At 45.8% G+C, this 14,306-nt stretch overlaps 1 protein-coding gene across 5 annotated transcripts; it reads right to left on the bottom strand.

The window, feature by feature from the left end:
• Window positions 1–432: 432 nt before the first annotated feature.
• Window positions 433–14,099, bottom strand: zhx3 (zinc fingers and homeoboxes 3). Of its 5 annotated transcripts, XM_026367342.1 has the most exons (8): window positions 13,490–14,099; window positions 8,184–12,314; window positions 6,491–7,408; window positions 6,291–6,398; window positions 4,627–6,192; window positions 3,425–4,165; window positions 2,038–2,332; window positions 433–1,654 (listed from the first exon to the last, which is right to left on the bottom strand). In XM_026367342.1, the coding sequence occupies exons 2-8, from the start codon at window positions 8,340–8,342 to the stop codon at window positions 1,644–1,646; spliced, it is 3,798 nt and encodes a 1,265-aa protein (XP_026223127.1). In that variant the 5' UTR covers window positions 8,343–12,314; window positions 13,490–14,099; the 3' UTR covers window positions 433–1,643. The 5 variants fall into 5 exon arrangements, with proteins under 5 accessions (XP_026223127.1, XP_026223130.1, XP_026223129.1 ...); XM_026367345.1 differs by lacking the exon at window positions 8,184–12,314 and having other exon boundaries at window positions 13,490–14,096; XM_026367344.1 differs by lacking the exon at window positions 13,490–14,099 and having other exon boundaries at window positions 11,665–13,282.
• Window positions 14,100–14,306: the final 207 nt, after the last annotated feature.

Below are 14,306 nucleotides of genomic sequence, written 5' to 3' on the forward strand. Positions count from 1 at the left end.
AAGTTTCAGTCTCCGATGTGTGAGCAGGATGACTAAACTCTCGCAGTGCTGAAATGATCAACCGATTTCTTTTCAAGCCAAATGTCATATTCCTTAGTTCTGGGGTTTTTGGATTTTAAATAACATAGTGTGGGTTTTGACTGATACAAAACGAGTCATTTTAAATAATTGTCTCTTTTTGCTATTGTGAGATTTCTGGATGACATTAGCTGCTTTTTTAAAGATTAGGAGAAATGTGCAACAAAGGTGTAAAAGGTCAGCAATGCTTTATTTTTTATTTTTAGTACCGTTCATTGTGCTACAGGGGGGGAATTAATATATTGTTGGTTGTTGGCTTTTTATGGGATTTATTAACGCAAACAAAAGCTGTGTAAGCCAGCTATTGCTGCACTACATGTGGAGAACTTTATGAAATGGACTCTGAGCCTCAGATTTATTTACATTCGGTTTATTCTGCAAATACCATCTGTAAAAAGTATACATCAAGCCTAAGAATGGAACTCTGGGGAAAGTTCACATCTTTTACAGTCAAATTTATTTTATAAGAAAGTTACATAAAAACAAATGTACGTACACGTCAGTGACGTAAAGATGCACTTGATGCTACAACACAAACCAGATTCCATACAGTCTAATTCATTGTCTTTTTATGTTTTGTTTTAGACACAACAGGGTGCTTGCCCTCTTTGGGTGAAACAATCCAGACGTTCTCCTATACCAAACGATTTCATGTCCTACTTAACCAAAGGTTGTGTACAGATAAGAAATTAAAGGGTAGTACAAAAAGATGTCCAAAAAATAATCTTAAGACATCAAGATGAACATCAGTGCTGTGTTTCACATCAGATGCTATGAACAGCCTAGCTAGCACATTCAAAGTAAGCTGCAAGCACGAAGTCAGTGTGTGAGTGCGTCATTGTGGAAAAAGGAGTATTAAAGTTATTTCAATGTACATTAAGGCCTAGGCAAGCACCCTGTAGCAAAGAGCTGTGCAGTTTTTCGTACCCCGACACAAACTATGAACAATCTCTCAAACTTCCACGGATCTTCGTCTGAGGGTTGACAACTGTCCAAACCTAACCCCCCGCCCGCATCAGCCTCTGCTGAGGTGTCAATCTCAATCACCCTTCTCCCTTTTTTCCTCCTCCTCTTGTTCCTCCACATCTACCCTCCTCTTCTTCTTCTTCTCATCCCCTCTCTCAACCCAGCGGGAAGGTGGAACAAACGCAGCAGAAAAATGCTGTCAGAACAGCCCCCCCCCCTCCACCACCTCCACTCCTGTGGAGTTCCTACTAGAACTTCCTTCTGAAGGGAAAATGGTGGATGGGAGGATATGAGGGAGGGTGTCGGAGCACGTGTGTAGTGAGGGGAAGAGAAAACGGCAGAAGGAGGGCAGGGAGAGGGGTGGGCGGATGGAGAGGAGGGGGGGGGGGGGGTTGTGGCTTTAGCATCCATCTCACGTAGCGAGGGAGGCCATGCCTACCTCTAAGGGTGTGAGCGAGAAGGAGAGAGAGGGATGGGTGGACATGGCTTCAAGGTCCATTTCCATCCAGTGATCCTGTTACAGCCACATCTGTCGTCTTTTACTCAGACAACACAAAGACCACCTGTGTGCGAATTCCATCCGCAGACAAAAGGCCTCTTCAGTCAGTTCCTGTCGTAATTAAAAAAAATTAAATAACATTAGAACTCCATCACTGACAACTCAGTCCAGAAAACCTATGTGTTTCCTTGATGACTCCACACAGTATACTGGTGTCAGACATGTATTTGTTTGGAACATGCTGTGACAAGTGTTATGGGTCATCCTGATTTATGATTTGCTACTTACTAAACTGAAAATCTCTGGACAGTCAGACAAAACATACACACTGAATGTTTCACTTTGGCCTCTGCAAAACTGTGCGAAATTCATTTTTTACATAGATCAAGAAAATGATGGTTAGTTACAGACCACAGTCTGGTCACAACGTGTCACACCCAGTTTGATCTATTTTAGTCTGGCTTTATAGAGTCTACTCTCGACGTGAAGACTACCTTCAGTAGGATTCACAGTCTTCTCAGTGTTGGCCTTCTCCTCTGTTGCGACACCACACACCGACTGCTCCATTTTCACCTCCGTCCCTCCTCCTGGCTGCGGCTCCAAAGGGGAGGATCCTGTTGTTCGTGGCTCGGCTGGTAACCCTGGTGCAACTGGTCTTGGTCCTATCACACGGGCAGCAGTTTGTTCTGTCAGGGGCAATGACGCCTTGCCAGAGAACCAATGTTGCACCAAGTCCACTGTTAAACCACTGGCCTGAGCCAGTTCCTGTAACTGAGAATAAAGAAAAGTCTGAAGAAACAGAGAGAATATATCCAAAAGTGCCAAAGAGTATATGTTAGTTTGCAGCTCAAAGTCATTTTGATGTACTCATTTTAAAAAATATGTTAAGGGGAAATGCTAAATCTCTCAACAACTAAGAGATGAGTCGGTTACAAAAGTGTGAAAGTGCTAAGCTACTGCTACTACTAGATAAAGTACAGTTAGATAAATACTGCTACAGGTGTAAACACTATTAAGACAGTAATGCCAATACTACTACTTATAACAGTGGAGATAAAATTTGCCCATTGCATTAAAAAACAAAGCACCTGGAATAATCAAAACAATGAGTCTTTTACAGTCTGTACTAAAATTGGATAAAAATTATATAAGTGTCTTTGGCTTTATAAACAAAATAACATTTGCAAATAAAAAAAAAAGGCACCCAGAGTACTGACTAGAGTAAAAAATACTTTATTGATATTATGTAGCTGACAGCAATTTGTTGTGACTGAAATATTTCCAGTCAAGTTGACGAAGATCTGAAATAAATATTTTCACTCTTTGCAAGTTTCCAGGTGTCCTGTTCACTCAGCACTAAACAAAACAAATAATTTGTGCAGAACTCTAAAATATTTGGAGCGTAGCACAAAGCAGATTTTTTTATTGTGTTTTATCAAAATCCCACAGAGCAAGTAAAAACAAAAAGAAATGAAATGCTTTACAATAAATGAAATTACAACACCAGCAAAAGCAATCGTATAAAGTTGCTGTTGCACACGCTACACAAACGCAGTTAGGAAGTGAAATGTTTTATCATTTGTGTGGTCACCTTCATTTGCATGAAAGACCCCAGAGTATCTACTAACACACATAAAAACAAATTGTGGTTTTGAAGTTGTTAACAATGTGCATCTCTCAAAGCTTAAAAAAGGTTCAGTGACACTTAGTCATTTCACTATGTTCTCTCCCACATATCAGCTAACTAAAGTGAACCCAACCCAGCGAAGTTGTGCAAATCTATCATAGCAGCAGATGAATCATTTGTTTCTAAGGTTTTATTGGTTCTGAGGCCTTTACCTCCTCAAAAAAGTGAGTAAATACTACTTTATTCATTAATACCTGTGAGTCCTCCAGCCTGCCGTGGATGTCCAAGTGGTCCTGGAGGATCTGTGTGTTTCCCTTCTGAAGGTCCTCTTCTATAGCCATGTTCTGGTACGCCTCCAGCCACTTCAGTTGGCCATTTTTCTGCACATAACGGCTGTCTCCAAACCAGCGCACTACTTCTGGTCTGGGCAGGCCAGTGGCAGAGATAAGTTCATCGTACTGAGCGGCGCTGGGCCACTGCGTCCGAGCATAGACTTGTTTGAGCAGGTGAAGCTGCTCCGCTGTCTTTTTACCTCGGATTGCTGTGGGTTTGGGAGAATGGGATGATTTGGGTGTTGGGGTGAGGGTTTGGGATGGTTTGGGGGTGGAAGATGGAGTGGTGCCTGGGGAGGATGCAGGTGTGCTGCTGAACTGATGCGGTAAGGCGGGGCTATCCAACTCTTCGCCCTCCGCTTTGCCATTGGCCTCCGTCACCTTTAGCATCTTAAGGTTTATTTTAATAGGGTTCACTTTCAGTTCTCCAGAGCCATCCTGTCTCTGTCGCTCGTCCCCATCAGCCTCCATCTCGTCGTCGTCCTCCTCCCTCATTGCCCGCTCCACCTCCTCCTTTTTTTTCTCAGCTGCCACTCTCTTCCTCCTCTCAGCAAACCAACCGTGGATCTCCCTTCGTGTCATCTTTGTCTCTGACCGCAATCTGTCCACTTCTTCTCCTGATGGGTCATTGTCCTGGGAAAAGCTGGCCTCTAGTGCCTTCACCTACATCATGCAGATACATAATTATAGACAAGATCAATAGTTGAACTGAACAAAATATGTGACTTGCTTTAACAATTGACCACTCGACAAGAAAACCAATGAGCAATAATTCTGATTATTCATTTAAATGTGCAGTCTTAACAAAAATGCCATAATATTCTCTGGCTACAGTCTCTCCAGTGTGAGTATTGCTTATCATTAGAAACTAAATATCTAAAACCAATTGCCTATGAAATTGTGAAATGCTTTTTTTTGTTATTTTCAGTCCTTTTGTATACTAAATTCTGAATGTATTAAAGAGTAATACATGGAGTGCTACTCCAACCTATCTGATTAATCAAAAACAATCATCAGCTGCAGCCCTACAACATACAAGTAATGACATGGGAAACATTTTGTCAATATAAAAAGCTTTCTCAGCATTATGCTCATGGATTATTACACCAGCAGCAGACTCTCACCTGGTGGGGTTCTCTTTCCTTGTAGCGGATAGCTGTGAAATCAGGAGAAGGTGGTCTGGGAAGTCGTCGGGAAGGCGTGGTGGGTGACGTGGGAATCTGTGATGCAGTTGGACTCAAGGGTGCAGAGCTGTGCTGGGGTGTTTTTGAACCAGAGTTGCTGCCACTTTCTGACATGTCAACAGGGTTGACGCTGTTGGTGGTGCCACTCCCCGGTAAACTTGATCTGCTCCCTGTTCCAGCTGCAGTGCCAGACTTATTCTGTGCACCTGTGCTTGTGCGTGTACCTTTAAGGTTGCGAAAGTGGTAGCGCCGGTCACTGAACCACTTGCGGACCTCTCGTACTGTGAGCCCAGTCAGTGCTATGAGGCGGTCGACCTCCTCCTGGTCGGGAAACTGGCTGATCTGAAAACTATCCTTCAGAGCGTTGAGCTGCTCCTGAGATTTCTTGCCCTTGTAAAAACTGGAGTCAAGGAATGTGTTAACTGGTGTCCGGGTGCCAGACGTGCCGCTTAGAGGAGCTGCAGGACAAGGAGAAGAAGATTTGGAGGCAGGGGAAGATGCATTTTCCATTTTAATGGTTGGAGAGTCACTGGTGGGGGGATCGACATCATCTGCACTTGTGCTAGTTGTATTTTTGTTGCTGCTACCATTATTATCTTTGCACTTCTGTCCATCACTGCTCGCGTTGCTGTCACTGCTGATAGGTTTGCCGTCTGCGGTAACTTTGTTGTCACTCTGCACAATGCTGGTGTTGCTGGCTTTACTGATATCAGTCTTCTTAGCGTTTACAGGGCTGGTAACATTACTATTACTTTTGTCATTGCAGTCTGTGATAGTACTGCTGTGCTTGCCATTGACACTGTTTATCTTACCATTACTATGATTACTGCTTCCAAGACTAAGGTTGATGACACTAGCTTGACTGCTACTGGTAACACTGCTAGTGACCCCTCCTGCACTCCTACTACTATTACTGCTGCTAATGATGTTGCTCCCAGTACTGCTGCTGCCCACTGTCCCCACCACCATGCTGATGCCTTTGTCTGCCACCAGGGCTGCAGTAGGTCGGGCCTGCATCATGGGGCGGGCTGCTGCTTGGGGCTTTGGTGTGACAGCCAAGGCAACAGGAGCACTGCTAACCTGGATACCATTGGCCATTACAGGCTGTGTGACAATTACCCCTCCTTGGCCAACAAGAGATCCCTGCAGGATGTGAGGGATCCCTGTGGCTCCCAGTGACGCAGGCAGGACTGTGATTGTGTGTTGGGCTGGGCTGTGGTGACTCTGTGTCTGGTTCTGTGAGCTGGAGGGTGCCGTCTGGATGATGGTGTTGAACATCTTCCTCCTAGCTTCTTCAATCTCCTCAGGAGACCAGCTGATACCTTGTTTAAGTCTCTGGGCTGTGAACCAGATCTTGATCTGCTCCTCAGGGAACTTTGTGACAACAGTCAGGTAACAGAGCTCAGCCTTTGTGGGGTATGGGAACTTGCTGAAGGAGGTCTTCAAGAAGGAAGAGGAGTCCATGGAGGCACTATAGGTAGGGATGCTGCTCAAAGGAATCATTACCTGGGAGGAAAATTTGAGAGAGCAAGAAATTTTTATGTTACTTAATACACAGTTAGCTTCATAACACTGAGACGGAAAAAGTAAATTAAAATATTTACCTTTGGGAGATTTTTGGAGGAAGAGGGTGAGGAAGGAGAGGAAACATTTGCAGAAGCTGTGGTTGGTGCAGTTTGCTGAAGGCTTCTGTTTTGCACCACTGAAACCACCTATAGGAAAACGATTGAAAAAGTAAAATAAGAAATGTGAATATAAGAAAGTAGAGTAAACTTAGCAAAAGTTGAGCAAAACTCCCACCTACCTGTGTAATGGGTGTCTTAAGCATCGGTAATGCTCCAGAGCCATTGACTATCTGGATTGCAGAGGGCAGGGTGACCTTAGTGGTTCCATTGTGCACTATGGTGGGAACATGAGTGACTGTCACTGCAGCAGTCTCTTTCCTCTCAGCCTCTCTGGAGACAGTGAGAGAATGAGGGTCTGATGAAGTCTCGTCAGAGACTGAGTGCGACACAACTATCCGTTTAGGTTCTGATTTGCCCTTCAGCATCCTCATAATTGGGGTTTTGGTGATGGAAATCTCACTGTCCTTCCCTGACTCCATCCCCATCACCAGATTTTGCTCCACCACAATCCTCCTGTCCTTTTTCCTCAGCTGCAAAGTGGTGTTCAACGTGCTGGGGTGAACCCTGGCATTGTGCAGGGCCAGCCCTTCAAACTTGGGTGCAGAAACCCCACAGTTCATACAAAAGAAGCTGGGATCTGCACGGAAGTCTGGGTGCCCGGTATACACATGATCCAAGAATAAGTTAAGGTCATGGGTTTCAAAGTTACAAGGCTTACAGGTGTAAGTGCCGCCGCCATCTTTGACAGTGTCCCCCGCCTCTGGTTTGGAAGACTCTCCGGGGTCTAGGGGGCTAGACACACCGCCTCCTGAAATCCTGGATGCACGAAGAGGAACAGGAGAGTCCTGTTCAACCTCCTCTGGAGGACGTATAGTTTTGCTAGGTATCATACAAGGAGTAGTAGACTTCCTCTTGCTGGCCATGGTGTGACCACAGGGTGGGGAGGGCTGGTCAAATGGCTGTAAGTGGGGTGTGAGTGAGAATATGAGTTGCTTCCAGCTAACTATAGACCAGGCATGGGGGAAGGAGGGTGGAAGGATTTGTCCATAAGTCCACTTGCAGTTCTCACTGCAATTCTGAAGGAAAATCTGTGAGGCCTGCAAATGAGAGAGAACACGTTTTACTTCAAGCAGTCAGTCACCGTGCAATATGAATGACACTTACCCCTGTAATTTTGTTGGACGAGTTTCATTAGTGGAATAAAATGATACATCTCAATTACAAACAAAAAAAAGTGACAAATGAGGAAGAATAGAGTGCGACAAAAGAAAATAAGATCCAGTATCTTACACTACTCAGTACAAGCAAGTTACCTCTCAGTGGGACAAAAATCACACATGGCTGGATGTTTCCAGGTAAAATATCAACAGCACAGGTAATAGTACATCCTGAAGTCCTTCAAGTCCAGAGTTGCTCAGAATGTTAATCCTAAATTGAAGTCTAGTCTCCCCAACACCACTGCACCATGAAACTCCAAGCTATCTCCTTTAAGGCCATTCAAACAAGCTCAGTCTCCTTCTTCACTGAAGGTTTTTTGGGAGAGCACCTCTCCTACCCCCTTCTTTCCCCTCCCCCACACAACTCTGTCTCACTTCCCCTCGTTCAGACACACCCCCACAGAGAGAGCACATTCTGTGTGTTTTTTTTTTTTTTTAAATGCAGAGCCTCTGTAGCATCACTGAACACCTTCATAAAGATTGTCACAGATACTAACTTGTGAATGTGTTGCTTAAGATAGGTTCTACTTGACAACTGTGCAAGCGGGTGGTTCAACAGATGTTCCTTGAAGAGATGCTGTTCTCACCCATTGATGATACAGACAGAAACACACAACACTGCATAACAATATGAATTCTTAAAAATTTAATTCACCTCTATATGCCTTGTCTCCATACAAAATGGTGACGCTTCCTGTGGAGAAGTATTCCCCTCCCTCCTTCCTCCGTTCCCTCCCTCTGACAGAGAGGTAGTGATGCGGTATTGGAGGACAGCTCTAGGGCAATTGCTCTCCCAGTCACTCTGCACCGACATGACACCTCACGCACAGACCAGAAAAAGCTCACCAAAGTTCAACAGCTCACAGAAGTTCAACAGGAGCTCCCTAAAACCCTTTTAAATTCCAGCCCTGTATATGCAAAGGCACTTCAACCAAATCCAACCAAATACTGTTTTACCGGTACATAACCCAAATCTAAAATTGTCCTTTATTTGCATAAAAAGAGCACCACCATGCAAATATTAGACTAGTTTCAGATTGAGCATAGCTCTCTCTGCACAATGCTGCTGCTGCATCACCACCAGCACTTCTGTCAGTTGAGCAGCATGCTCCTGTCCTCGCCGTTATCATACAATGCATGTGTGCTTTTTATTCAAATATAGCATGTTCAACTGCAATCGCTTTCTTTCTCATGTACTCACAAATATACACACACACAAACACACACACAGACAACCTTGCTTTGACACAGAAAGGTCATGGCACATTAGCTCAAAGCCGGGTTAACCCTTTCAGAGCTGGGATGTGACAGATGCCCCTTCACACACTAACTGAGCCAAGGTGTACACAGTTCACTTTAGAAGTCATCAAGAATCAACAAAAGTAACTCAGTATTCAGTTCATTTAGAGTGTACACATTTCACTAACTTTTGGATTTCTTTTCAAATCAAACACTATAAATAATTCAACACTGATGAAATACTTTATAAATCCTGTGATGAAAACATCACTGCAGTCACATCTGATTGGTCATCTTTTTCTTGTTGTTTTTAATAGCCCTATCTTTGGCTCCGAGCGTGAAGGGTTAACAGCCAAATGAAGTTTGCTACTGTGGAGGGAACGTGATGCCCCTTGTTCCCCCTTGCACCCCCCAGAGAGAGTAACTGCCCTTGGCTTGGGCTGTTGTGCACCCCTCCTACTCCCCTGCCATTCAGTTCTGCATCAGGGGGCACCTCTCTGCCAAGGCAGACTGGTCACATGACAAACACAAAGGCTTATGGGTGGGCAGTCTCAGCCATCCATCACGTGGTTCTGTTGGGTGTGGGTGGGCAGGCGAGAGGAGAGGGAGAGCGAACGCGAAAAGGATGGTGGGGGATGGGCAGCCAGTTTGGGGTGAGGAGGGGTGTTAACTGCTGTAGAGGAAGCACTAAGGTGTTTCAGTGAGGAATTTTCCTCCCTGATACCCCCCTCTAACCAACTAACCAACACCATCCTACCCTACCCTGCCAACCCCCGCTCTTCAACGCCCCTTCTTGCTCCAAAACTACAATCACACAGTCCTTCCCTCCTCTCTTCTTTCCTCCCCGCTACACTGCTAAGCCTGGAATGTTCCAACCCGAGCTCTTCAGCCAGTGGACATGCAGTGTCTGTATGTGCACATGCATGCATTTCAGCACCTCATGCTAATTAAAACAAATGGTGAATGCATTAAGGCGTCAAAGTAGGAAATCTACTGATTTGCACGAATCAACAGCCGTGAAGACACCAAAGTCTGCACTGTGCACTAATTGCATGAGAGAAATCAAAAAACGTGGTAGTGTGAGCACACCTGCAGGCAAAAGTTGTGCCTCAGCAAGGACAGTAACTGGCCGAGTCCCACGGGCCTCACATAGGTGAAGCAATGCACAATGCAATCAGTGCCATTATTGGCGAGTTGAAATGGGCAGCTCAAATCTTGACAATTTCAGACTCGGACAACTTCTGTTGACTCACTTGTATGAGTGAATTGCCCAAAAACTTTACTTTGAATCTTGCACATACGCTAACTGACCATGTGGTGATAATAGGTTTGTGTCTGTTATGTGTCAGCATTTGCATGTGTGGGTTTCCTGTGAGACTTAGAGTGAAGAGAAGGGAGGTGGGGTAGGGTGGGCGGGGGCGCATGTGTGCTCGCGTTTGTGTGTGTATGTGGCGTGCGGGGGAGGCTGCCTGCATGCCTGTGTGTGAGGCTTGTTTACTAAGGTAGTGAGGCTGCCATTTTGCCTGTGTGTGAGACTCGAAGATCTCCCGGTGACACTCACAGACAACGTTTTTATTCTCGTGGCTCATAACCTATATTATCTGTGCCTCATCAGTGGCTAAACCCAGCATGACCTCCCTTCACCCTCTGTCCTGACTCCTGTCTCGGCCTAGGCTATATCCTCTGAGTACAGGCCAATAATAGCACTAACACACATCAGAAATCCTACAGCTTTCCGCCGCATAGTGCAGCTGCATGCTAACTTAACAACTCAGTTCATCACCTAGTTGAAACTATGTGTATCATACTGATATTTGTGTGCATCTAATTAATGTTCTCTTTACTATGACAGACAATAAGTATACACCACAGGCAGCTTTTTCCTTGTTTGATCCGTTTCTTGCTTCCTCGCTAATTTTCCTCCCTCTTCCCTGGTCTCTTCACCCTCTCTCCCCCTCCCTCTTCCAAACGTCTCTGCACCCTGAGCTACCCTCCCTCCCTCCAACCGTTCCTTCTTCTCCTCCCTCTCGAAGCAAGTTTGGCCCAGGGAGACAGGTCGGCAGCGCCACTGGTGTGTTACTGTCCCCATGGCAACCACCTCCTACCCCCTTTCTCTCTACCACCAGCTCATTTCTCTAAAGCACATGCGTGCGGGTAAACATGCACACATATGGTTACTCAGACCAGCACACACGTACCTCCTATGCCATCTAGTCTCGGGCTCTAGTGGGCCTTGTTTGTTCCACACACCCCTGTGAGTGGTATTTGGAGTGTCCCTGCCCTGCTCCTATTTCATTGCCTTCCTCACGTGGTGTTGATGTCTCCCAGCTAGGTGTGGTCGTCGTCGCCAAAGCACACTATTGGCTCTTCCTGTTAACTCAGTGCGTGAGTCCCTGTCCGGTCATCTGCTTAAGCCACTGTTCCCTGCTCTCTGAGGCTCTTGTGTTTGGCCTGCAGTGGCCTATGGCTTTCAGGGCTCCTGTATTCACAACGGGCAACACAGGCATGGCTGACCGACCCAAAGAACCACTTCTATATACAAGCTAATTATCAGGTCTGTACCAGAGGATAAACCTTTCACCATCTACGAGTGTAGAGCGTTCCAAATCAAACACTGGTATTTTTTTGTCTACTATACAAAAACACAAATCATTAACCACAATTTCTTCTCTCCAAGAACAGCAACACCTTGCCAGATACTTAATTTACTCCTACTAACAGACATGGCTCCAGCTAACCTCCTCCTGTCAATCAACTGTTTCGCTCGCTCACACCTCTGCTAACAAACATGACTCCCCACTTGCATATTTTGTGCGTCTGAACTTCTTCCCGCTCCCATTTCAATGCTTTGTACAATACTGGCAACATGAAGAAAACCTCAATGACAGTGTTCCTACATTGTCATTCCATCTGGTCATGACTCCCATCTGGACTGCTCTCAGGTCAGGAGGAGGATGGCTGTGTGGGCTGCAAACGGCTGCATTGCTGTGGCCACTGCCAGTGCATGCGTTAAAACTGGGTTGCTGAGAGAGGAGGGAGAGAAATATGGCGGAGCACCATGCTCTGTGCTGTCCAACCTAAAATGGCTGACATCACAAGCTGTTAACCAGCCAAGCAGAGCAAGAGGCCGCTACTGCTTCTGACCCAAACTTGCTCGCTCTGGACGTGCGAGTAGATCACACTGGTCTCCTCAAAGATTATGATAAAGCTCCTGAAAAGCAGCTGAGTCGTGTTTTTTTTTTTTTTTCCCCTTTTGTGGTCACACTTCATAAAAGATCTACAAGTAAATTGTCAATACATGAATTAACACAGAGAGGAGACAAAACTCACCGCACTCGTGCACACTCATAACTGAACGACTGACACACACAAAGAACCACTCGTTTTCATCACAACATTAGCTTGAGAGGCAAACTAATAAAACGCAACAAGAAGACTTTCAAGATGTGAGATGAATAAAAGTGCAGAGCCCGCGGTACGATTTCAGTAAGTGCTGTACTGATTAATCCTTTGGTACAAAGCAACTCAACCCGTGTCAGCTGCAAACCTAAAAGCGAGGGAGGAAAAAAAAAAAAGCAGAAGTGAGTGAGACCCCTCGGTGGGGTGGACGGCCACCGAGTTTGAGCATCACCACAGCAACACAAGTGAATCCATCGAGATGAGGCACAATAACAATAAAAGTACAGATGTTCAGAGGATCAGACGAGGCCGGCGACAAGTATTGTTCGTCCACTTTTTATTCTCAACAACAGCAACTGTTTTATTGCCACACTAAAAGGTGTAACTTGAATAATAAATAAGTAGCTGGATTAAGCTGCATGTCTGTGCCTGGGACTCAGGTGGACATCAGACACAAATTAGCTGTCTGGGAAAGCTTTGCTCTAATCCCTACAGTCACACACACACTCATGACAACAGTGACATGATAAATAACCAAGGGAAGGGTTTGCAAACTCATGAAAATAAGCTCGAACTACGTGTGTTAATAGTTTGTGGACGGTGTGATAACAAATATTACCTTATTATCAAGTCTTGTGAAAAAAATAGACAGGTCTGAAAAGCCAACATAAATTACTGATACACATTTCATAGGGCAAGAATAAAAAAAACAACATTAGTCATAACTGACTGGAGGTCAAAGTAATTTCTAACTTCTTCATTCATAGCACAGACTGAAGAAATGGGGAAATTCTGCCGGTTAGTGTGAAAATACACTTCAAGTTGTTGTTGTTGTTTTTTTTAAAGGCGTCAACATGCCATAGCATAAACAAACAAACAAACAAACAAACAAACAAACACTGTGTGAGCAAACGTGCCGTGTTTTTAGTGAGAGAGCACGAACATCAAGTGTCTGGACGGGAACGTCAGCGGCGTCGAACATTTCCGAAAATGATGCGTGTTCATCTTCCGCTCAAGTTAGGCGGAGTGAGCCCCAACTTAATGGGCTCGTCTCCATTATATGTTGGAAACACTGTAACCAATTCACAGCGGAGGACGAGGCGAAGCCCCCCAGCCCCCAAAACTACTCTCTCTCTCTCTCGCGTCCCCCCCCCCCACTCCTCCCGTTGGCTGTCGCCATTTTAAGCAGGCGACATGCAGCTGGCCAGCACTGCTGAGCCAAAGCGCAGCCCGCAAAGGTAGGAGCTCCACGATAGCTCGGGCAAGTTTGGAGAAAAGGTGAAGCACTTCTACAACCGCGAGTTAGGAACAAACCCCACTCACCTCGCTTCGTCGGAGCTCAGTGTTTGCAGCGGAGGATTTAAAGAAAAGAAAAAGAAAAAAGTTTACAATGACATGGGCTCAGTGGAGCCACAAACTGACGGGAGGCTGGTGCTTCACTGATGGCAACTTATAGGTGTAAGCCCCCTCCGTCCATCGGCTGGTGATAAACGTGACACTGGAGCCGGAGCCGGTCCCTCAGCACGGCGCCCCCCTTTTTTTTTTTTTTCTGCGCTTGTTTATTTCGAGAGTGTTAAAGCAAAAGCGGCGCAGGGAGGAAAATACGACCGACGTACCGAGGGAAGAGACGGACACGTGACGCACACGTCACTGACGGTGGAGTTGGCGTGAGAGCCGGAGCTGCGGCGACTCGCACGCACCACAGCTCCCATCCCGACGGTGACCCCCCCCCCCCCCACACACACACACACGCTGCGACGGGGGTCGGAGGTCAAGTTCTCGCAAGGCTCAGATCCTGTTCGGTGTCCCGGTGAAACACGACGTTACCGCAACTCACACCTGTCCCCCCCCCCCTCACACATCATCATCCTCCTCCCTCCCAGGTGACGGCTCTTAAAGAGACAGCGCAGCCTCACAAGCAGCAGCTACAGAAACCGTGTGTGTGCTTCAGTATGACAGACACATGGGCCGATCAACAAGCTGCTGGGCATCTGTTAGGAGGCTGTCCCTGTTAGAAAAGGCGTCTAAGGCGTTTTATAATTATTTAAGAGTAGTTTTGAATCTCACCTGGAATAAAAAAATAAAATAAAAAAGAAATTTGACAATCATGCGAAATGTAAATATACAGCGGTTATGTAGT

Source organism: Anabas testudineus, chromosome 7 (assembly GCF_900324465.2).
Source record: "Anabas testudineus chromosome 7, fAnaTes1.2, whole genome shotgun sequence".
NCBI classification, from domain to species: domain Eukaryota; kingdom Metazoa; phylum Chordata; class Actinopteri; order Anabantiformes; family Anabantidae; genus Anabas; species Anabas testudineus.